Raw genomic sequence first — 25,522 nt, 5'->3', positions numbered from 1 at the left:
GGGTGGAGGTCCTTCTAGTGGTCAGCGCCATCTAGAGGCACTGCTGCCCTGTCTTGTGAACAGCCTAGGACAAGAAGCAGCTCCTGGGGCCCAGCAGCACCAATGCTGGGGTCCACAGGCCCAAGAAAAGCGTTGAGGGTCTGACCACAATGACGGATTCTAGAATCTGGGCAGGACCGGGCCCTGAAGACCCAGTCCAAAGCCTTCCCCTAGTGCAGTGGTCGGCAAACTCATTAGTCAACAGAGCCAAATATCAACAGTACAGCGATTGAAATTTCTTTTGAGAGCCACATTTTTTAAACGTAAACTTCTTCTAATGCCACTTCTTCAAAATAGACTTGCCCAGGCCGTGGTATTTTGTGGAAGAGCCACACTCAAGGGGCCAAAGAGCTGCATGTGGCTCTTGAGCCGCAGTTTGCCGACCACGGCGTATGGCCGGAATCCCCATTGGTTGAACTGTTAGGTTGTTGCCCTGCCTAGGCCTCCAAGCACTAGCTGCTCGGTTCAGCTGATTAAAATCCCTGTGTGGGCCTCAGATGGCAGCGACACCAGGGACTCTGGCATAGTCCCCAGCTCTGGCAGGAGTCACCACAGACCTGGTCTCGGTTTTTGTTTTGTTTTTTCTCTCTACGTTTCCACAGGCCAGAGTGTTGACAAACGCCACAAGACACATCTTTTTTCAAATTTCCCCGGTGGTCTGAAATTACCAGTGTGCCCAGAAGGTGTACATAGGAACAGAACTTAAGCCAGCCTGGCAAACATGAGACTCCAGCCACTGCAGGAACCTGGCCAGGAGCAGACTGAAGGCAAAGCCAGCAGAGGAAGGCTGGGGCCCACAAGAGTTGTGTTACAGCAGGACACCCTCCAGTTCTCTTTCACTTCCTTAAAATAGCAGCAGGGAGGCTTCTGTGGAGGAGGCCGAAGCGGTTCACACGAGTCCATGGGTGTTCCCAAGTCCCACATGTCATTGCCCCATGGGACCCGCTGCCCAGCCCCCAGCCCCCAGAAGAGGCTAATCTGTTCTCAGAACGATGCCATTATTTTTTAAAAAGTCACTTTAAAGAATGGTCTCGGTCACTGGCTCTCAGGCGTATTTGCACACTGGAACGGCTTTGGAGGAGGGGGACTAAAAAAATGTATCCGGGTCCCACCTCCAGAGGTTCCGATTTGATGGGCTGGGGGTTTGGCATGGCATCAGGATTTTTAAAAGAGCCTCAAGTGATTCCCACGTGCAGTAAAGTTTAAGAACCATTAGGATAGGTCAAAGGGACTTTAATCTGGACTAAAATCCAACAAAAACCCCAGAGCTAAAAGGCGATTTACCTGGAAGAAGCTAAAAGCGTACAAAAGGGGCACGTTAACAGGGACATCCTGGGAAAAATGTCTTGACCTAAAAGAGTCATTCTAGCTGCAGGAATTTCAGGCACCATGTGGGTTGTTAGTCAAAAGGGCACCCTGCAGAACTATCAATTCACAAAAAACAAAGCATATCACAAATGAAAGGCAGCCTCTCCTCCGTGCTTCCAAAGGAACCATGTGGCCAGGACTCCCACAAAGCCCCATTCGCCAATGACTCCACTCTCCCCTCCTCCGTGAGACAGCTCACCTCCCTTCTCCCTGGAAAATGGGTAATCTTCTTTTACCCATAGGGTAGGGAATGTCGCCAAACCCATGGACCGGGTAATATCATCATGTTTATGCATACCCGCCTCATTCCACGATGGATCTGAGCTTTCTGTATCACGCTCTATTAGAACGGTGGGTAATTGCAATGTATCCATGGGGTGAGCAATCCCATTCTGCCTAAGATCTACTCAGATGCTACAGAGAAGAAAACCTCTCTTCACTGCCGATGGCCCCGCCTGAGCTTGGCAGAGTCTGGAAAACAGCTGCAAGCATACAAAGCAAGCCCTCTCATGTGACCAACCTGGGAACACAGGGGCCTCAGCACATGACACAGACTGGCACCAGAGCCTGCCCTTGTGACCCAACCCTGACTGAATTGGACTAATGCGTGGGAAAGACTTTGAAGAAGCCCCTCTGGCCAGGCCCAGCTGCCCTCCGTCCCCTGTGCCACATGGCACGCCTGCTGTGGCAAGGAGACACTTGAAGGCTAATCTGGCTTCCGTCCAGATTCCAGAATATTTACCAAGGGCCTCCGTGTATGGAGGCTTGTTCACGGTAAACCTAGGCCTGGACCTCACTCCCTGAAACTGCTCTGCTGGAGGGCACGCAGGCAAATGAACCTGATGAAGTTTGTTTGCTTGGTGTCAGCTTTATTGTATTTCAAGCAAGAAGACAGATGCTGGGGAATAAAGACAAGATGAGGCTAGAGGTAGGGTCCTCACCCGCAGACTGGTGTTCTGCAGGAAGTAGCTTTTGAAAGGCCTATAGGAAGGTCATGTGTGCACATGAAAAGTGGTTAAAGGGAAGACCATTATTTTGGTATGAAATGATAAACGTGTTGCTTATAAAGATTGAGTGAGCAAACAGACACACATTTTGAATATTTATAAAATACATTTCATTTTCAAAATTGAGCTGTCGGCTGTTAAAGGGTATATATATATATATATATATATATATATATATATATATTTTTTTTTTTTTAGACACCCTGTATTTGGTGCTTCCTTGGGTAATGAAAAAACTATGGGACTTGCAGTATTTTATAGCTATGTCTTTCATTTTGTAGCTCTGACATTTTGAATGGCTCACCTAAGCTCTTCTCATCTCTAAAATGGCAACTTTAAAGATTTGTTCTGCATACAACACCATGATAAGAATCAAATGATGTAACCAAGGTGCAAACACTTTGCACCTGGAAGGTGGTATTCGAATGTTCATGTGTTTACCTTATTATTATATCTGCCCAGCTTGGTAGAGAGGCAGAGCCAGGGGAAATCTAGATTAAACATCCATAAGAAAGCGTACTTTAGTTAAGGCAGTAAACATGGAAGAATATCGAAAGGCATTTGTGAAAGAGGAGAGCATCTGAGCAAAGACCAGAGGAGAGGAGAGCCAGCAGTATTAGAAGGTATCCTGCATTCCTAACTGCTTGGAAGGATAGGGTGGGTAGAGTTAGAGTCAATGCTAGTAAAAGAAAAGGCTGGAAGTAAACTGGATCAGAAGGTGGAAGGCCTTGATCACAAGACGTTTGGATGGGTAATGGAAGTTGTTGAAAATTTCTGAATGACAGACTCTCATTTAAGCTCTTGAAAGACCTCTAAGACAGCAACATCTGGGAGGATGCACATGCATTCCGACTTCTAGACCCCAAGCCTGTGTGTGATCAGAGGGAGGCAGTATTGCAAAGGGGCGGGGGCCTCCGTGTGTCCTGGAGAGCAGTTTTCAAGGCCAAGGCGCTCTCCCTCCCGCTGTAATGCGTTACTTCACAGGCTGCTTTCTCTTGGTCTGGAGCTTGTAAATGATCTGGTTTCCATCATTCCAGGCGTAGAGCTGCTTATCTCTGGCATTGTAATGGATCATGGAATGGCTTCTCGGCCGCCTGGGAAAGAACACGTTGGGCAGATCCTCCTCACTGATAGTGCCCCGTGGGTCATAGACACAGGTGACGCGGTGCGGGCCGTGGCCGCCGGAACTATAGACCACATAGAGGACCCCACACAAGAGGAACCCAGCTTCCGCATCCTGGCTTCTGCATGGAGTGTCCCATGAGTGTTCCACTCCGAGCGTGCCAGCCTCTATTTTTGTGAGGACCAAATGGCCGTGGAGGCCTGGCCCTGCGTGGATGGCCCAGAGCCCATGCTCATCCACAGCCAGGTCAATGTAAGTGGAAGGGGAGTGCTGGTAGACCAGGGCTCGGCCTGCCCCTCCTGGGAGCAGCATTCGATCCTCCACAGTCCTCTTCTGCAGGCTATACTTGATTATCTCGTTGGGAGTCCCTTGGTTATGAAAAAATAGGAAACCTTTGTAGACCACTTGGCCTGTTCCCTGCCAGGATTGTGGTAAGACCAACTTCCGGGGGCCTAGCTTGGTGCTGTCCTCCAGGAGTGCCCGCATGTTTGCAAATTCCCAAACGGTGTTGTTTCTGGATCCGATTAAGAAATAAACCTTTGGAGAGTCGCTGACAGCATCTTTCATCCAAGAGCCATCTGTGTCCAGAGTCTTCTTCACTATTTTCAGAGACTTTATGCCCATCAGCATGTTGTCACAGCCTGGCCAAACAGGAGAAAAGGGGAAGGTTACTTTATAAACATGAAATATCTGCTTTTCTCAAAGATGGCTTTTCCCCACTTCTTGTCTAGAATGAAGTCATCACATAGATCAATGACAATTTTTGGTATGATTCAGTGAATCAAATAATTAAAGAGTAAATGGGCCTCTGTGAAGGGAGTTGCTGTCCAGTTAGAAGAGTCAGCATTTCATTCAAGTCAGGATACAAAAGCTGTCAAAAGCTCTGTTCACTCTCTAGAGCACTTGGGGGTTGAGACAGGGAGAATGACATAGGTGTGAAGCTGCCTAATTCAATTTCATTTGCCAAGGTTTTATTGAGTATCTACTGTGTTAGCGTATAATGCTCCCAGAACAGTGCTAAATATTAAGGGTAAAAAAAATCTATTTCTGACATTGCCATGAAAAAACAAACAAACCACAAAACATGCCTTAGCTAAGATAAGAGACACTTGGAGCAGAACCAAATCACCCCAGATCAGCCCAGCCTAGATCAACAAACCCTCCTTTAATCACAGACCATGAGAACAAATGATTGTTGTTTTAAGTTACTCAGTTTTGGTGTTGTTTGTTCCACAGTATTTTTTAAAAAATAGATCTCTTTTCTACTGTATCATTTTTCTGTCTCTATGTAGCTCTCTCTCTCTCTCTCTCTCTCTCCCTACCCCGTATATGTGTGTATATGATAGAGTTTTTTCTTGTATTATTATTTATTAACTATTGTATTATTTTCCATACAAATAATTGTAAACCTACTTTTGCCCCATCACACACACACACACACACACACACAGACACACACACACTCACACACACACACACACACAGACACACACACACTCACACACACACACACACACACACACACACACAATCAACCCTAGACCTTGAGGATACCATCCTCTAATGAAAGATTCTGGCCCTAAACTACTAGAACATTATAAGAGCTCTATTCACCCAACCGTTTATTTATTCATGAACTCATGCATGCATTTAACCAGCAGACACTGGACACCTACAAAGACAAGATACGGACCTGGGTGTTATGAGCATGGGCTGAGATGCAATGATAAATTAGGAGTAGTTCTTGCTTAATACATATTTGACTAACTAAGATAGAAAGATTAATGTGTTGTTTTTTTTTGTTTTGTTGTTGTAGTTGTTTTTTTACAAAAGAAGAACAGGGAATAGAGATGTCATTTGAGGAGACAGAGGCTAATCTGCATTTGAATTGGCCCTTGAAGAATGACATTCTGAGATAGGTGGGAAGAACATTCCTGACAGTTAACAAAACCATATTTGGGAAAGTCCTCCAAGATTAGTGTTAATAACATAGTATCAAACTTAAAGCAATTTGAGGCACCAAATTTATGCCTCAAACTAGATGCATAAAACAAAGTAGTAGATTGAAACCAGATTTGTGCTTGGAACCTTGAGAGTGGGGCTAAGAATGATGGATTTTTATTCTAGAGGCAGATAGGGAGCTACTGCCGATTTTGAGCAAGGGTGAGCAATGATCAAGCTGTTCAACAAGATTAATTAGCTGGCAGTCATGTGTATAATAGATACTTGGGAGAGAGGCCAAAATCAGGGAAACCGATTAGAATATTTCTATAATTTAAACGGATGATAAGGACGTAAACCAGGTGGAGGAAAATAAAGTGAAAAGAGGGGTTTACATTGTTCTAGCTCCTCATTGCCACTTCAGACTATTATAATTCCACTTTTTTAAAAAAATATATACTTTATTGATTTTTTTTACAGAGAGGAACGGAGAGGGATAGAGAGTTGGAAACATCGATGAGAGACAAACATCGATCAGCTGCCTCTCTTGCACACTCTCTACTGGGGATGTGCCCGCAACTAAGGTACATGCCCTTGACTGGAATTGAACCTGGGACCCTTCAGTCTGCAGGCCGACACTCTATCCATTGAGTCAAACCGGTTAGGGCTATAATTCCACTTTTATTGGGGGGGGGGGGGGAGACAAACAAACAAAACAAAAAACCCCAACCCTTCCTTCTTTGTAGCTTATACTACCAACTCCTAGTCTAAATAACTGACTGTTCTCCAGGATGCTACCCCAAATGCACCAAGAGCCTGAGCTCTGCAACCTTTTCCACTCCACAGCACCTTACTTTCAAATCAGTCTAGTAACTCCCTCCCATGGCCATACTCTGGATCCCCTCTCCCTTTAAAACTGTTCCCTACCATAAATCTAAAGCTAAGATATCCTACCTTCTACAACAACAACCTCTTATTCTTCATTTCTCACTCCTTTGCTCTCATTCTTCCATTTCCTCATGCTGTCCAGTACCCCACCTCTACTTTCTCCCAGGCCATCAGCCTTTTCTTGGTCTCACTTCCTTTCCTATTCATCCTAGACCTCTGACTGTGAGATCCTCCCTCCTCCACCCCAACTGGTGGGCAGAGTTATGACATTACTGGCATCTGCCACAGAGACATCCCCAAGACATTGAACCACCAATCAGCATGTGCTGAAGTGCCCTGAAGCCCACACCTTCCTGTTCCACCCTGGGTCCAACCCTTCCTGTTCCTCCCCTCAAAAGACCCCCCCCCCCCCCCACACACACACACACACATACACAAGTGCTGCTTTCTCCATCTCCATCTGTGGAGGCAGCCAGGCTGGGTCCTTTCTCCTCTCCCCACTCCTTTAATTCTGATTTCTCTACCTCCATAATGAGTCCCACTCATTACTGGGGAAATAAACTTTAATATGTCTTGGTGGTCAGTTTCCTGTGCCTCAAACCTTACACTGACCAGCATCTTCACCCACCATCTCTCGTTATTCCACAATATTCCACTCTACAAAAAATCAGTTCAAACATCTGTCTCTGCCCTGGAGAATGCACTGGTGGAGGAAACCTCACAATAGTGCATTTGATGCCACTGCATATTAGGAGTCTCCAACCTCAGCTGAGCCCTCAATACAATACTGCTTTTCATAGTTAGGCCCACATCTTCCAAAAGAAGCTATTTTACGCCCCTAGAATTATCTCATCATTCCCTTCATAACAATAGATCAACCATTTGGAAAATTAACAATGTTAGACATGAATTCCCTTCCTTTCCCTCACAAACTTTTTCTTCAGTTGTTCCTGCCCTTGTTACCCTCCCACACATTTTAGAAGAGCCCATGATAATACATTCACTGTGCTCTGGCCTCATCCTTTCCTGGATTCTAGACCTCCTTGATGAGTTATTGCCTTTCTGTTATCTTGACTTTCTCCTTCACTATGAGTTCTTTAGCTTGTAAACATCTTGCCTGCATTTAAAAAAATTCTCTCTGCATAGACACCCTTTTTTAGTTACTTCTCTAGATTCTCCTACAGAATAGTCTACTTCCTCACCTCCCATTCTTTCACATCATTATAATTTCACTGAAACTACTCTTCATAATGTTACCAGGCACTTCCTAACTGAAAAAAGCAGACCTTTTATGTCCATATCTTACTTGGCCTTTCTGTAGCATGACATCATTGATCAATTCCTTCTCCTTGAAGATTTCTCTCTCCTTGATCTCTGTGTCACCACTGTTTCTGTGTGCCTACTCGTTTTTATCTCTCACTGCTATGGCAGAGACAATGTCTGTCTGTGCTCATCAAATGCCACTTCATTTCCCTCATTCCTAGTTACACATTTGCAGCTTCCTTTGAAGTTAGGCTGCATCCAGTGATCTGACATCTGTCCAGTGGGAAATGGACAGAACTGGTGTAATCCATTTCTACCTTGTCCTTAAATATGCTATTTTCCAGAAGATCTTAGAGTCTTAGAATTTTGGGTCAAGATGAGATTAGTTCTACTGGTCATTTCAGGGGTCATCAGTTCTAATTGAGGACATGTTGGGACTGCTCTATTAGTCTATTGTGAGGTGAGTGGTGTCATGGGACAGAAAGTATGAAGAACCCTGTGGGTCTCCCTCAAATACTGATAAGGTCTGTATCATGGGTAGGAGAGGATGGTCTTAATAAGAGCATGGAACTCTATGGTCCTCCTTCACTGACTGGAGGGTGAGGTGGTGAAATGACACACTTGTTGTATAACAGTCTCTCGAAAAGAACTGGGCACTCTAAGGGCCTCCTTAAGTCCTTCCAAAGACTTTGGGATAAGAAGCTGATGTGCCAGTAGGTTGTTATTTTCTTCTTAATAAATGTTTGGGTTCTCTGGGTCAACTGGAGGTCATCTAGAGTTAGAAGACAAGAAATAGGGTGATGGGAGAGAAATTGGACACAAGAAAGAAAGGTGCACAGTCAGAGAAGTTTCACAGGTTCTGAGGTAATTAAGCATTTTTTTAAAATAAATTTTTATTGTTCATATTATTACAAATGTTCCTCCCTCCCTCCCCTCCATTGCTCTCCTTAATTAAGCATTTTTTAATCAAACTGCTTATTACTCCGAATGTTTGGGTAGAAATCCTACCATAGTTTCTTAATCAATTTGTCACCCACCATTATTATACCTTCTCTTTTTTAATATATTTTATTGATTTTTTGCAGAGAGGAAGGGAGAGGGATAGAGAGCTAGAAACATCAATGAGAGAGAAACATCGACCAGCTGCCTCCTGTACACCCCCTACTGGGGATTGCCCGCAACCAATGTACATGCCTTTAACCAGAATCCAACCTGGGACTCTTCAGTCCGCAGACCGACGCTCTATCCACTGAGCCAAACCTGTTTCGGCCATACCTTCTCTTTCCTCAAGCCTCCATCATGCCCTCCGAACTCTTCTATGAAGATCTTGCCTCTTATTTCACTGAGAAAATAGGAGCAACCTGAGAACTACATGTCCTCCCTGGATCACTGTGACAGTCTCTACTTGGTGACCACACCTCTGTCCTTGACTCCCATAGTCCATTCCCAGCCAAAGGGATCATTTTAAAATGTAAGTCAGATCACGTCACATGTCTGCTCAAAACTCAGAAGTCACTTCCCATCTCACAGAGAGTAAAACTCAAGTCTTTGCCTTCCAGAGCACATGTGAGCTCCCTCCACTGCCTCTCTGGCCTTTTCTCCTACAACTTTCCTACCTTGTTCATTTTGTTCAGCTACACTGTTCTCCTTGCTGTACCTCAAATTATGCCAAGCATTATCCTGCCCCAGAAATTGGACACTTTTTGTTTCTTTTTCTTGCAACCCAACTATCTTCCCCAAGATTTCTCCATGGCTTCCTCCCTCACTTCCTTTAGGTCTGTTCTCAAATGTTCCTGATCTTTAAAGCCTTTTCTGACAACCTGATAAAAAAGGGCAACCTCATCTCCAGCTCTTTATAACCCCTTAACTCTCATTTATTTTTCTCTGAAGTGCTTCCTATTTTCTATCTGACCTATCATAAACTCATCTGTTAACATATGTTGCTTGACTTCCTTCAATAGAGTGTAAACTCCATGAGGGCATGAACTCTGTCTTATCTGTCTAACTCACTGCTGCATGTCTCTTCCCTAGGACAACAACTAGCACACAGATCAGTATTTGCTGAATGAATGAATGAATGAATGAATGGATTTTCTAACCACCAAATCTACCAAATGCACCTAACCTATAACCTCTGCCTTCTCTCCTGCTCTCTGCTTTTTCAGTGGATCTAAGCCCCTCTCACTAATCAAGGATATAGCACATGAAATTATCCCTCCTCTCCTGCCTCAATAGTCTCTCCCTCCATGTTGGATCATTTTCCACAGTAAATAGAACTTTCTAGTGTGGCTCCATTTCTCTGTTTTACCTTGCAATAAAACCCCCTAAAAGAGGACTTCCCTAACCTCCAATTACCCCCCAGACTACTCTAATCAGCTTTAGTTCTCCAGTGGTCTAAATTCCCCCACCCCTCCACTAAATCAGTTCTTGTCAAGGTCTCTGACAAGCTTCATATTTATAAATCCAAGAGTCCATTCTCAGTCTTAAACCTACTCAACCCCTTGAAACTTCCCCCCCCCTCTTTATTTTGGAGCCCCTCTCCCATTTTTCTGACTTTCTTTCTTGGCATGCATTGCTGGTTTCTTCTCATCATCCACCTTTCAGTGCTCCGACTTCATACATCTTGTTTTCTCTACAATCACTTCCCAAGTCAACTCATTCTATCACATGGTTCTGAATCCCAAATAAATTCTATATAATGATGAAGTCCAAATTTATATCTGGAATAATGTCCTATCTTGATATATCTACTTAATCCCAGACTAATTTATCCAACTGCCTACTCAATGTCCCTGCTTAGATATCTACAAACTTAACCTGTCTAGAGCAGAACTCCTGCTTTTATCCCCAAACTCTCTTTAATCCTACTCTTCCCATTTCTGGTAAGAACCATTCAACAAATTTATTTTCTAGAAGTCCTGCCTGATTATTTTCCCTCCATTTCTCCCATACCAGATAGTAAAATTTACTTTTACATTATATTATACTTAAGTTAAAATGTTTAAATGCATCTCTCTCCCTCTCTTACTACCACTTCCTCCTTTCTACTCCTTGAATCTTTTCCTCTTGCATAGACCATAACAATAGTCTCTAATTTTTCTCCCTTTTTTACTCTTGCTGATCTACAGTATCTTCTTCACAAAGCATTAAGAATGATCTGCTTAAAAACAAATTATGTGACTGACCTGCTAAATCCTTTCTACTATCACTCTTGGAATAAATCCTAAGCCCCTATCCTGTCCTAAAGGACCTACATGAATGGCTGCTGCTTATTTCTGGGTCTTTATCCTCTCCTCTCCTCCCCCTATATTCTAGAGGCCCGATGCATGAAAATTCATGCACTGGATGGGGGTGGGTCCCTCAGCCCACCCTGACCCCTCTCACAGTCCAGGAGCCCTCAGAGGTGGGAGGCATCCTGGTGATCAGGGAAAGATGATGCCCCCATCACACCTCTGCTGCTGCCACTGCCGCAGCGCAAGCCTCAGATGGCTCTGGTTACCTGAGTCTTGGGCAGCCCTGGGCAGCTGGGCAGCCACTATCTGAGGCTTGCCTGCATCTTGGGCCAGCCATGGGTGGTTGGGGGGCTGATGGGACTGGGGGAGTCCAGAGGCAGGTGCATGCCACATGCCTGCCACCCTGGTGGGGCTGAGGGGACTGGATGCTGCTATCTTGTGGCTGTGGGTGCTGCCATATTTGAGGGCATGGCACTCAATTAGCATATTCACTCTTTATTAGATAGGATATATATATATCCTATATAATAAAAGGCTAATATGCAAATTGACCAAACAGCAGAACCACTGGTTGCTATGACACGCACTGACCACCAGGGGGAAGATGCTCAATGCAGGAGCTGTCCCTTGTGGTCAGTATGCTCCTACAGGGGGAGTGCCGCTCAGCCAGAAGCCATGCCTTCATGACAATGCTAAGCCATCAGTCAGACATCCCCTGAGGGCTCCCAGACTGTGAGAGGGTGCAGTCTGGGCTGAGAGACCCCACCCCTCCAAGTACATGAATTCCGTTCACTAGGCCTCATATATATATATATATATATATATATATATATATATATATATATATATATATATATGATAGGTTCTGTGATAAGTAGTTTAGATTAATTTATCTAATTCTTAGAATAAGCCTACATGTTATATATTTTAATCTCCATTTCCCAAGTGAAAAAAAATTAAAGACTTGGATAAGTTACTTGGATAGGTCACAGAGCTGTGTGCTTGGAGCTCAGTCTGAGCCTGGAGGCAGGGCCAGCCAGGACACCTCCAGCCAGCCCCAGGGACATGTTGGAGGGGTGTGTATGCATGTGGTGGGAAGGGGTGAAGCGTGGGTGAGTCTGGGTGTGCCTACACAGACACAGGTGAGGGCAATGAACTTCTTGGGACCTAATCACAGGGTGATAAGGTATATGCCTTAACAAGAAAGCCTCCCACCTGCCCAACCTTCTAGGAGGGAAGTCAACAGGCTTGCAGCCTAACTGTGAGGGATTATGTCTGAGAACAAGGCACGTTCACTGTGTTACCCCTAAGGAAATGTTCATTTAAAATGGAGAAGTACACATTGGCAGTTACAAAATAGTCACAGGAATGTAAAGTATAGCATAGGGAATATAGCCAAATAATATAACAGCTGTGTATAATGTCAGGTGGGTACTAGACTTCTCAGGTGGGGGATGAAGGGGTCACTTTGCAAGGTATATAAATGACTAACCAACCACTATGCTGTATACCTGAAACTAATATAATATTGAATGCCAGCTGTAATTGAAAAATTAAAAAAAAATTACAGTAGAAACTAACACATAACAATTATTTTTCTTTCTATACCTCTATTCTAATGCAGAATCCTTGGAGAAATAGCAAAAGGAAGAGGTGTTGATAGATGGTCTATATTAGGAAAACAGTTCTGGGGGAAAAGGCACAGAATTTCTCCCTCTGTGCTTCCTCTGCTTCTCCTATCCCTCCTTGGTCCATGGAACCTGGGACCAAGCAATAGAGCCCTGAGGGGTCTGAATTCCATCTCTGGTTCTCTCTGTGTCTCCCTAAAAGTCCCTTTGTCATTCTGCCCTTAACTTAGATTCCCCAGCCATAAAACAAGGGGTTTAGGCTAGATAGTTGTTTCAGGGCATATATTTTACAATTTTTTATAAATTCCTGTTTTGGAATTTGGAGAGAATAGACTTCCAGTGTTTGAGTATAAGGGTAAGTTGAGACTCCCTGCTGTGCTTCTCTTGAGAAGAGATAATTAGCAGGAGAAAAGGAAGGATAGAAAATAAATGTAAAACCTTTGAGGCCAGCCAAGATGCAAATTATTGGCTCAAATGGACTCTTTTAAATATCCTCAAAGAAAGATGCAAATTACTTAACAGAGACAATGGCATGCAAGGTTCCACCTGCAAACCAAAGAAGGAAAACCTGTGCTTTCTCTTCAGGCAGAATCGCAGACAAGCAATTAGGATAGAATTTGGCCCAAGGCACAGTGAATTCATACACAAAAATCACTTATTTGAATTTTAAAAATACTTTCCGCCTTATTTAATAACCACACTCTCCAGCCTGGTGAGACTTGTCCTTCTGTAGGAAGGATTCAATAGGCCTATGTTTTAGAGAATCAGTCTGGATGTTGGTAGAGAATGAATTGGAGGGGGGCAGAGTGGCAGAGGGGCCACGGAGAGACAAGTAGAGTGTCTGTAAGTATGATCCAGATGAGAGATATATAAATAGTGATGGGCATGGAAAAACGGGTATGGGTTCAATTAACAAGAAGAGAGGTCAGGTCTTAGTAATCAATTAGGTAGAGGAAGCTGGGCAACAAACCAGATTCAAGAATGGGGTAACCGGACACATGAGATAGCAACAGAAAAAAGGGCAGGTTTGCTTGGGAAGAAGAACGTCAAATTCATTAAAGAGAATTCCTATAAAACCATGAATGTTTTGACTGCCTCTTGAAATTCTGTTATAAACTTGACTTTTTCAACCACCTGAACTGTATTCATGTTAATAAACAGTTACAAATACCTATCAAGTGACGGGTATGACGTTAGACGCCGGGATGACGAAGATGACAGCTCTCAGATGAGTACTAGTCAATGACGACCCTTCAAGCGAATACAATAACATTGTCAACGCGAACTTAATTTTCTAGAAATGAGGGCCATGTTATGCTTTTTACCCACAGAATGGGTTTCAGATATCTCAGCGTGGCACTCAGGGCCCTTCCTCTGACTGACTTCCTCTTTTGTTACTCCCCCGCCACACTAGATTGGTCACAGTCACCAACCATGCCACGGCCTCTCAGAAGTTTGAGGCGTTGCCCATACTTCCCCTTAGCTCACCTTCGCTGTCTTGGGATACATCTACTTGTCCCTCAAAACAAAATCTCAGTCCTGCAGAGCAGGGGGTCGCTCCTCCTGGATCTGAAGCATTCTGTGCAGCTCTCTCTTAGGACACTTCTCATGCTGAACTGGAATTGCTTATTCACTGTTTCCTTGCCAGCACTTCAGACAGAGACTGTGTCTTTGTCTTTTTATCCACAGTGCCTGGGACACAATACCTCTTTCCCTCCTATTGAATCTTCTACTTACTGTCCAAACTCGGGAATCAATTCAATTCAGAAAATGCAATATTAGTCAGTGTCCAAACCTACTATCCCAACTCATGCTATGCCAACTTAGACATCAAATTGATCTGAATAGCAAGAGGTATGTAAGGACATGAGCGGGAGCTATTTCAGTGTCTGAGTGCCTGGGCAGATGGATGGCAGGAAGGCAGGGAGGCAGGCTTCAATGAAATGGCACCCAGTGAACCCTCAGAGGTGACTTTGCAGGGCCGTGACTCCAGGGCATAAGCAGGGCCTGAAACAAAATACTGTATTTTCCGGCATATAAGACGACCCCCTAATTTTACAGTTAAAACATAGGTTTAGGCCTATATTCCCTGTATAAGACTACCCCCCACTTCCGAGGAAACACCAGTTCTTTTTTTAATAGACCGCCTCTCTGACTCTGGCCAATCTGAGCAGGCTTTTTAATGCATGCAATTATACATGTTCTGTACCCGAAGCTACACTGTGTTCTAGTAAAAAGCCTGCTCAGATTGGCCAGAGTCAGAGAGGCGGTCTATTAAAAAAAGAACTGGGGTTGCCTCGGAAGTGGGGGGTAGTCTTATACAGGGAATATAGGCCTAAACCTATGTTTTAACTGTAAAATTAGGGGGTCGTCTTATATGCCGGAAAATACGGTAAGTGCTCTAGGTGTTGGTTTTGCTGAGTTAGACAGCACTCTGCTAAATCCATGTTGGAAGTTGTTCTAGTCCCCAGCTCTAAATTCAAAGTATTACATGGCATCCAGTACGGAGCCCTGACAGCTTTCCTTTGTGTGTGTGGGGGGGATTAGCAATAGATTATGAGAAAGAAAACAGACTTGATCTGTGTCTGGTTGCTTAATGGGGTGCATGGAAGCTGGAAGCTGTGTGAGTCCAGTCTGCTTGCACCATGAGGCCCCACAGCTGGAGTCCAACACACCCAGCCTCCTTCAGGGGCCTCCTGCTGAAGGAGGCCAGCTCTCCATGCCTCTTACCTTAGTCGATTTTCCTCCACAGTACTTATTCTTTTCTATCTGACATGTTACAAGTTTATCTTTTAACATATTCACTGTTTGACTCTGCTCAATTGAATATAAACCTCAGGAAGGCAGGGCTTTGTCAAATCTGTACATTCGCTGCTGTGTGTCTTATCCTAGAACACCATCTAGCACGCATTACAATTTCTATATTTTAAATATGAATAAGGTGAATATCAATAGATGTGTTATAGTTATATATATATATATATATAACTCACTGAGGTCCCGAGTAATTTTTAGAAGTGTAATGGGTTCCTGAGACTAAAGTTTGAGAATGCTTAGATCCTAGAGGATCCAGGCTGGTCAACACGGATGGGAAATGAAGCAGGAAGTGGGCAGTCCTCTGGGAATTTCTGATCAAACCGCTGCACTCTGTATCCATTATCTGACTGTTGCATCACTTAAGCATTCTAAGGTTGTAATTATGAACTTCCTGCTTTTACTTATTTTCCATCGAAAAACAGAGCTGGTTTTTGTTTGTTTGTTTTGGGGGTGTAGTGTTTCTCCCTGTAATATTCTTACCAAACTAAAAAGAATAAAAGAATAGAAACGTTCTTTTCCATTTCTAGGTGTGGTACTGCCATTCTCCCATTTGCGTGGTTAGAAACAAAGTCATTTTGACATTTCGCCATGGATTTTCCCTGTGAGATAACTCTCATTTCATTCTGTTCTTGTCCTCTTTTCTCAAATTCTAGGGCCTGTTATCCCGAACCTGAACTTTGCAGCGCTCTTCTCAATGGCTCTTCTATCTCATCTCAAAACCATCAAGCACACTAATGCCCGATTCACTGTTCTCATATAGAAATTTGCAAACTAAAACTGATCCTGAATACTGCCTATTTCCAAGGGAGTCAAGACCAAATGCCTTGTGAAGGTGGGCTCTGGAGCCAGACTTGGAACTTGCTTTGGCCAAAAGAATTTGGTAAAAGTGACCAGATCTTGGTGTGCTTGTGCCTCTCTCTCAGATCTCTGCCTTCCACAGGTTCACCTTCTAAAAGATCAGAGGTCACGTGGAGGAGAACCAAGTCTTCCCAGCTGAAGCCATGCTCAGCCAGCCAGGCCCAGGCCATGTGCCGCTATGGAAACCAGACAAGAGGGGCCACGGCTGGCCCAGCCCAACAGAACTGCCCAGCTCTCCTGTAGACTCCTGAGGAATAACTGGTGATTGTTGTTCAAACTGCTCACTTTCGGAGTGGTTTGTTATGTGGCATGATTGTAGCAACAGATAACTGACACGGGGTAGAGGTGAGGGGGTGGGGAGCAGAGATGAAGGCTGAGATGAATCCCGTGTGTCTCAGGGGTGATGCATCCTCTGGATGGAGCAGGAATGTGGGAGGACGTCAGGCTGTGTGAAACACTCTGAGCCACAGTTCCTTCATCTGAAAATAAGGCATAATGGTGTCTACCTAGCAGAGCTGTCATGGACAAGATAACAGATAAAAAGTGCTTAATGCAATCTTTGTCTAATAAACTACTCCTCAAGGTCAGAAAATATTGATTTCTACTCTGTTCCAGGCACTGTGGCAGACCTGAGAGACACAGCCTGAATAATGCAGGGATGCATGAAGCATATTTTTGCTTCCAGAATAGCAGATCAGACACAACATAGAGCGTCAGCTCAATGGAGATAGGCAGCAGTGGCACAGTAAAAAGCTGAGAAATGTGCAAAGTTGCTGTGGTCAACTGTTGACTTGTTATCTACTTTCATAACAAAAGTAAATGCAATAACTACAGTACCTACCTTGTTCACAGTTTTTATTTACTCAGTAGGTATTACTTTCATAGAGAATAACACAATAAATTATTTAAAGAAAGCTAGGTTAGGGTCAGGTTGTAAGGGCTTTCTTTATGTTATTTTATGAGTTTGCTTCAGCCTTTAGGTTGTGGTTGCCATCAACGTTGATAAAGCAATAATAAAATAACTCTAGCAAGATGACCCGATGATAGCAGTATACAAGAAAGCCCTGGTACAGCAAGAGAGTGGCAGCCTGAAGATCAGCTAGGCTCTTGTAATCAAAACCAGGGATGATCAGAGAGTGGTGCAGATGGAAAGAATACCTTTGAGAGATACTCAGAAGGAAGAATCTACTGGGTGTGGTGCCAGTCAGATGAGGGCCCAGAGATGCCCCTGAGATTGCTAGCACAGGGAAGTGTGTGCGCAGCTCTTCTGTGAGCTGAGAGAACCAGGGGGAAGCAGAGGAGTTTTGTAGTTTAAGGGTAAGTGAAGAAAAGTCAGGAATTAAAAATCTAGAGGGTGGGGGAAGAAAATTGACCCTTCTCAGTCAGGATTTAAAAGGATTTAAACCAAACTGTTTATGGTAGGAATCATCATTAAATAGCATCCAGGAGAATTGACATGGTCTTCATATGTGTCCCAGAGTAAGATCAGAGCACTGGCATCCAGTTTCAGAACAGAGGGCACCCACCTTGAGTGCCTGTGTGACAGGCCTGAAGATGACCTGGAGATGACCTCCCTGCCTCCAGTCTCACCCACCTATGCACACTCAGCCTCCCCTACTGCAGTCCCTTCTGCGCACTGTGACCAGCATGACCTTCCATGGTCTGAGCCCTGACACTCCCATGCTTACCACTGACCAGCAGAACAGCACACACCATGGGAGAGGTGAAGGGTGGGAGCCAGCCTGCCTTGTCTGAATCCCAGTTCTAGTGGCAATTAGCTCTGAGTCCTTGGAGAGCTGCTTATTCTCTCAGTGCCTTGATTTCCTCACCCATAAGTGGGGGATGATTATATGCCTATTTCATAGGGTAGTTGTGAGAACTAGATGATATGATCCCATATATAAAATGCTTAAAGATGACCTGCTACACAACAGGCACTAAATTAATATAGCTACTCTTGTTCACATTACTTTCCTTTCCCACAGCGTGAAAGTGTGACCTGGCTTAGCACAAAGGAGCTCAGCTCTTTTTTTTAAAATTAAGTTTTACATATGGCTCCTTTTGCCCCTTCTCCCAAGGAGCTTAGCTCTTGTCTGGTTCTTTAATCTCCTCTCCAAGACTCCCCCCTCACCTGAGATCCCCCCTCACCTGAACACTAAGCCCGATTAGGCCTCTGTACCTCCACACACTGTTCCATTTGCTTGAAGTGCCCTTTGTTCTCTGTTGGATCCGTTCTTTTCAGTATTAAAACTCAGCTTGAGGGTTACTTTCTAGATTTCAAAGTCTCCCCCATCTCCAAAGCAGCCCCGACCTTGCTTAACTGCTTAATGCCGGCTCCTTCTGCTTCTGTGACACCTCCATCAGAACAGTCACACTCTGGCTGTCCCCCTATTTGCTTACATGCTTCCCCACTTGGCTATACCAGTCAACGTTCCATCTCTAATGCCTGGCACATTGCCAACATTAATTTGGAATTCAGTTAGACCTTTGTTGAATGAATGAATAAATGAGTGAGCTAAAGAGAGAATAGATGGATGTTTACTCCACCTAGAGCTGAAAGGCAGCAGCTAAAACAACTTTGGGACCTTCTGTTAGTATCTGTAGTGATGGGACTGGAGGTATCCTCAGAGACCACAGGCCTTCCAGATGGATGCATAGTGCTGTGCACAGGGGCCTTTCTGGACCCAACACAGTGACCTAGTTCTCTAGGAGGCAGCACAGGATAAGCTGCACACACACACCTCCAGCATCGCTAGCCCCATGCATGCAGCAACATCTGTGTGAAGAACCTGTGTGTGTAAGAGTGTGTGTCCACGTATGTGTGCACACATGTGCACACCCAAGCACTCTCCTGGGCTTACACTTGTGTGTATACCCTCACTCTCCTCCTTGGTGGTAAATATATCTGCTTCAAATTAGAGTTACACATCTCTTAATGTTTTGCTGCACTTACCACAAACTAACAGGCCCTGGGGCTTGGCTCACAGGTATGTTTTAGTTGGCTTCCAGGGGGGTTTTGTTTGCTCGCTTGTCTTGTTTTTTATTTTATTTTGTTTTTAATGGCTTTGAGTATGATGCACACACATTTGCACTATCTAAATGGATCCCAGAGGCATTTAATTTCCAACAACAGACTTTCTGCTTTCAAACATGATCTAACAAAAGACATGAGTTATTTAATTTAGAAGGGAGAGGGTTACTTGAGGTAATTTGCTTGCACCCTTGTAATAAAAGGAGCTGGACTAAAACGGGAAATAAAATCTCTTACAATGCCTCATTTTGACTGCATTGAGAATTTTTCTTTATAAGTGATTTACAAGTTAAAAAGAGATTAGTACTTTTATCCACACAAGAATGCAAGCATGTGGGATTGGCCAAAGAGTTCTGCTGGGTAAAGTTCTCCATCTGGGTATCTGAGGCAATGGTGTTTTGCCATAAATTGTCAAGTGCAATGCAAAATTTTTTTATACTAATAAAAGTTAAAGAATCAGAGACTTAAGAAAACATTTAAAATATAAGATTGAATTCAAGTAACTTTCACTCACTGCATTCTAAAGTGTGTGTGTACCTTCTCTCTATCACTGGAAGAGAAGGAGGAAGAGAGAGAGGGTTTGGAGGAGAAAGAGAGTATTTATGTTTGTTAGAGTTAAGATTCCAAAAATTTACCTGGCCCCCAAACATCCCTGGAACTGTGGCTCTCATGGGAACATCTTTGGGGATCTTCTCTAAATAAAGGTTAAAGTCTTGGGAACAGCTCTCTAGGGAATGGTTTAATTACAGAGCTACTCCATCATATTAATTATCTCTAGTACCTGGTCCTTCATAGTTACCCAAGAAATAGTTCCTGAATAAATAGCACCACTTAGACTAATGTTAGAATTTTCTAAAAATCTCTTGAGACACAAGGTTGAATTTTCCCAAAGAAATCATACTATCTTCTCCCTATAGATTTTTCATAAAACACACACATACACACACACAAAAACAAACAAAAAAACACACACACAAACAAAACAAAACAAAAACCCAACAACAACAACAAACTCCCCTAAGCTCTCAGGGTCTTATGCTCTCAGTGTCTCTTCTATAGACAATTTTTACAGCCTCCTTCATGGTATGTCCTGATCCAGACTCTGGGAATACAGATAAAAGATGTAATAGCTCATTATCTCATGGTCTGGTTTAGGAGTCAATTACACTCAGATATATATATATATATATATATATATATATATATATATATATATATATATATATATATATCTGAGTGTAACCATATATATATATGGTTAAAAATATAAATGATCCTTTGGAGGACTGAATGAAGTGCTACAGGCCAAACTGCTAGAGTCCCCTCCCAACCTCCCTTACCCCTAGCAGTTTTCCCACAGAATCCACAGCTTTTTGAACCATAAAGGGTGAGTATTTTTAATTGCAACTGCATTGGGTAAGTCACAGAAACCTAAAATGCTGGAGATAAGTTTGGGCCACTTTGTGAGAGGCCTTCTCTATACAAAAAGCTAAGAGATTGGAATGGATTTTTTGTTGTTGCTCATAATTGAGGGTGAATGAAAAACAAAAACAAAACAAAACAAAAAAAACCTACCCAGAGGAGTAATGTGATTCATTTGGTGTTGTGGGAAGGCCTGCATGATAGCAGAGAGACTGTAGGAGGCAAGATCAGAGGGAAAGAAGCAGTAAAAGGGCTAGTGTAGAATATAGCACATTCTACTCACTCCTCTGTCCCTACTGTGTATGTAGCACAGAGCCCATCCAAGAGATGAGGCAAAAGTGTTATTAATCATAAACCAAATCACCAAATGAGATCCCAGAGGCCCCAGGCATGGAAGGAGCAATCTCTGGAAAGCTGGCAGGGAACTCACCAGGGGGATGGGAGAGGGAAAATTTCAGGCCTCCAGTGCGCGAAGGGTGAGGCAGAGGATGAGAGTTAAATAAGTAGGAAGACCAGACTATGCTGAATTTAAGTTGGAGTGGAAAGGGGCAGTTCAAGGCCTGAGGGGCTCAGGGTGTTCAAGGACAAGGAGCAGCTCAGGGATCCACTAACTGTTTACTAACTGTTCAGGCTTGGGGTCCTGCCTGACCCCTGGCACAAACGTTCAGCCACATTGTAGCCCAGGCCACATTAGCATCCAATCTTACACATTGGTTTTTTGGGGCAGCCTCTGTTCCATCCCCTGTGAGCTTATTCTTACCTTTCCCCCTCCCCTCACCCCATGCTGATCCCTAGTTGTTCCTTTTTGGAGGTTGGCTCATCTCAATACCATGTCAGGGCCAAAAAGGATCACTCACTTGACCAACTTGATCAACTGCTTCCTATAGTAGACAAGGCACCCTCCTCTCTGTCTTCTTCTTTTTTAAAAAAATAAATCTTTATTATTCATATTATTACAAATGTTCCTCATTTTCCCCCCCTCCATTGCTCCCCTCCACCAGATTCCCACCCCACCCTCTGCCCTTTCCCCAGCCCCCATCTCCTCTCTGTCTTCTGACTCAGAGATAAGATGTTCCCTGTTCTTTGAAAACCATATAGACCCTCTCTCTGTGCTGACAATCCTTCTACCATTCATTTTCTCACTTAGTTATTCACTGACAAAGATTTGTTGAACATAAACAACCATTTTAGGCACTGGGACACACAAAGCATTGAAAATGAAATGCAAGATCTAGGCTCCCGTAGAGCTGACATTTTAGATGCGCAGGTAGAAAACAAGCAGTAACCAAATAAATGAGTTAGAAGACTTCTAAGTAATAAGTGCTAAAATAAAATAAAATAAAATAAAAAGTAGAATAATAAGAGTTCCAAAAATCCTCTTGGGTTTCCTATCTCAACATATTTCAGATAAACCACCCAATGACCTAAGCCAAATCCCTGGGAAGCATCTTGAATGCATCCTTCTCACTCATTTTCGCTCTTAATTATCAGTCACCAAGCCATGTGGATTCCAAGTCTCAGGGGCTCTCAGATCCATCTGTTCTCCATCTCAATGACACAATGCAGGCACCATCACTGTTGACCAAATTACTGTAGTATTCCCTTGACTGGTCTCTGCTCTCAAGTCTTGTCCTCTTCCTTCATGTCATGCCCCTGCTTAAAACTGCTCAGTAGTTTCTCTATAGTTTCTCAAGTCATGTGCAAGCCCATTAGCATGCAAGGTCTTTCATTACCTGGAGCCTGCTGAACTCTTCATTCCTGCTTCCCTACACTCACCTGCCCCATACAGGTCCACTCAGCCATATCTGCAGATCTGCATGCCCAAGTGTACACACTCTCAGATCTTTGACATGCTGTCCCCTCTGCACATACTTCTCTAATTTCTTTGTTCAAAACTCATATCAAGTGTCACCTCATCTGAAAAGAACCATGCAGTTCTTATGAGGGTTACATTGAGAAGGGATGATGGCAGAATGATGGCATTCAGCTACGTCTTATTTCCCCAATGGAATGTCACACATTTGGAGCACACATAATTAGTCTATAAATAAAGCTTTCCCATTTGCAATAAACCATCTCAGAATACAAGCTTGGATGGGGGGAAGGGGAGGAAATTGTCTCGTCATTATTTTCATAAAATGGACTCATGGATAAGACATTTTCCTTCTCTTTTATGTTTTTGTTTCTTGCTACGTGTTGTTTTAATTTGAGCTCCTAAACATTATTCTTAATGGCCTGGAAGTGATTCTGATGGGACAAAAACCCGAGATCTCCCATTGGGACAGACACACAGTAATAACTCACTGCAGACCCTGACCCTGAGCATTGCCTGCACATTTGCAGCCTCTCCTGGCTCACAGGGCCCTGGGCGAATCCACCAACCTGTCACTCTCCTGGAAAGATCTGCAACCACACGCCAAACCAAGATCTATCAGGAGATGCCCTTCCTGGCTGACCTCTGACACTGTAGCCCTGACCTTCTGTGGGTCCTTAGGAATGCCCTATGACATGAAAAGCTGCTTTCTAAGAATTGATTCTCCTCTGGACACCAGTTCCCTGCTAAGGTTGTCTCCAGCATGGGCACACAAGAGGGCACATCTAGCTATTACTATCATACTAGGTCAGCACCTGTACCATCTGTATCTCCGAATGACAGTCCCCAGCATGACATATAAGACACAGCTCTCTTACTTGCATTCAGCAGAGTCTGGATCTTCTTCTCTTCTTCGGCTTCTTGGAGTAGCTTTTCTGCCAGCGTCTTGTCCTCTGATTCCACGCACATGTCTGCTTCCCGAAGGTACTCTAGGTAGTCAATCTCCCGCTGGGTGCGCTCGACCCTCAGGGCCAGGTTGTTCACTGCACTCTTGTACTCATTTGTGTAGGTGAGGCATTGCCCCAGCATAACGGATATGTTTTTTGAGAACTCTCGGAAGTCTTGAATGTATTCTCTTGTTGTTTGGGTACATTTTTGCAGTCCTTGCTTCAGACAGAAAAGAAATTCCCAAATTACTGCTAGTTATTGAAGTTACCCAAGTAATATAAATAGCTATTATTCATTAAGATTTTTAAAAAATACAAATAATCAAAAAGGGGGGGAAATAAAAATCACCCTTAATTTCTTACTTTAAAATGCTATGGCTACTTCAATGTATCAATTTTTAAGTTTTCCCATGCATTTAATCCTATATATTTTTTAAATGTTGGGCAAGTTGGTGCTGAATGTCATGATTGAGTATAACTCCGGCACTTTTAAGGAGGTGGGACTGGGGAGGAATGGTCTGAGGAGGGCGCGAGTGAAGAAGCAGCAAGAGGCCACTGGCCTGGGAACATCTCATCCACAGCCTCCAGCCTCAGTCTGTTGACCGGACAGCATTGGGCCTGCTCTGCAGAACGATTTTACCCTGACTGTACCCAGATGACCAAATAATTTGGAGTTTTAAGACTTTTCAGGAAAATACTGAAAATAAATATTGGAGATAAGAATGTCTTTGAAAGAAGATAACTTATCCAATTTTAACTTGTACGAAAGCAAGACGATTAAGTATGAGATAGTCAATGCCAACACCAGGGTTTGTGTCAAAGGCCAGATAAGGCAGAAGGGCACCTTTGTCCCTGGGAATCTGTTCATGCTACAAAAATGTTGCGTTTTGCAAAGTTCAAAGTGTAGCTGCAATGTATGGAGAAGTGGGAGCTGCAATGTATGGAGAAGAGGCCCAGGCACTTTCTCCGTTTTGCATTGCTGAAATCTGCTCACTTCTAAACCCAAGTCCAGTTTGGCCAAAGAAGCTAGGGCGGCTTCTTGGCACAACAATATCATGACTTTTTACAGCGACCTAACGGTTTATCCTAAGAAGACGAAAGGCAAAGCTAAAATTAGCTCTCATCCTGCTAAAGAGAAAATGTAGAAAAAGTGACCCCAAATTTTAACTTTCAGATTTTAGAAGTTGAACCATCACATAATAACAATTTTGGACGTTTACCAGTATGTCAGGCAATGTTCTAACTATGAAGTAATATTAAATATTCAGAATAGCTTTAGGAGGTAAACGCTATGAACATCCCCATTTTACAGATGAGAAAAACCGTGCAGAGGGAAGCCCTGCTCAAGGTCTAGGAGGCGCATAGTCTGGACTCTGGTGCTCTAAACCGCTAGATCGTACAACATTTCAAGTGTAACCATAGCACCATAGCAATGTATTTATCATTGACTATCCAGAAAAATGCACCCATGTAGACAGGGAAGCATGGGTAAGAGAAGCATGTTCCTGTATCAGGCGCACCGATGCCACCTACCTCCAAGGCGTGAAAGCGCTGATAGATGTAGTGCACCATGCCTGGGTCCTGAGCACACAGTGGCGGGGGCACAAAGGCTGAGAGGAATAGAACCAGGAGAGCAGAAGCTCGCTGAAGGGCCAGCATCGTCCTGCAAAACACCCGGGGGTGGAATCTTCTATGTGGGGCCTCTCGAAGAAGACTCCAGGGTCCAGGTAGCGGTCTCCTGGTTTCCAGCCGCTGCTGTGAAAATCCTCTAAAAACAGCCAGAAAGCAAAGTTTGCTTGTTATTCCACCAGATGCATGATCTCACTTTGCAAGCTGGTGATCAAATCCAGCTGTTGGCAAGCCGGTCCCTGGAGGCCTAGCGGGCTGGCTTGGGATAGAGAGCTTCCTGGGTCCAGCATCTGTTGGCATCACCCTTGACACACAGGGAGCCTCCCCAGACGAGTGCTGCACCCTGCTTCTGGGCCTGGCTGAATGTGCATTTGGGGTGGGTGCAGCAAGGGCTTCTCCCCTCTCCCCAACTCTTTTACTTTTGCTTTCCCTCCCTCAGTGGATTCTGCAGTCCAATCACAGCCCTGACCTAACACACACCACTCCCAACTTCTCAGAGCTGGAATCTCAGCTTT

At 43.9% G+C, this 25,522-nt stretch overlaps 1 protein-coding gene across 1 annotated transcript; it reads right to left on the bottom strand.

Annotated features, from left to right (window-relative positions):
- Positions 1-649: 649 nt before the first annotated feature.
- On the bottom strand, positions 650-25,522 carry OLFML1 (olfactomedin like 1). The gene is made up of 3 exons (XM_084894242.1): positions 24,912-25,522; positions 23,310-23,598; positions 650-4,178 (listed from the first exon to the last, which is right to left on the bottom strand). The coding sequence occupies exons 1-3, from the start codon at positions 25,035-25,037 to the stop codon at positions 3,388-3,390; spliced, it is 1,206 nt and encodes a 401-aa protein (XP_084750368.1). The 5' UTR covers positions 25,038-25,522; the 3' UTR covers positions 650-3,387.

This window comes from Pipistrellus hanaki (genome assembly GCF_964339955.1).
Source record: "Pipistrellus hanaki genome assembly, chromosome: 9".
NCBI classification, from domain to species: Eukaryota; Metazoa; Chordata; class Mammalia; order Chiroptera; family Vespertilionidae; genus Pipistrellus; species Pipistrellus hanaki.
Note: the sequence above shows the minus strand (reverse complement) of the source record. Positions and strands in the feature narration are given on the sequence as shown.

Bases quoted from the DNA above. Each gene is read 5' to 3' on its own strand.
- OLFML1 (XM_084894242.1), bottom strand. From the start codon at position 25,037: ATGCTGGCCCTTCAGCGAGCTTCTGCTCTCCTGGTTCTATTCCTCTCA. The intron at 23,599-24,911 runs GTAGGTGGCATC...TTCTGTCTGAAG, and splicing joins AGCGCTTTCACGCCTTGGAG to CAAGGACTGCAAAAATGTAC. The intron at 4,179-23,309 runs GTAAGAGAGCTG...CTGTTTGGCCAG, and splicing joins CCAGACTCTGCTGAATGCAA to GCTGTGACAACATGCTGATG.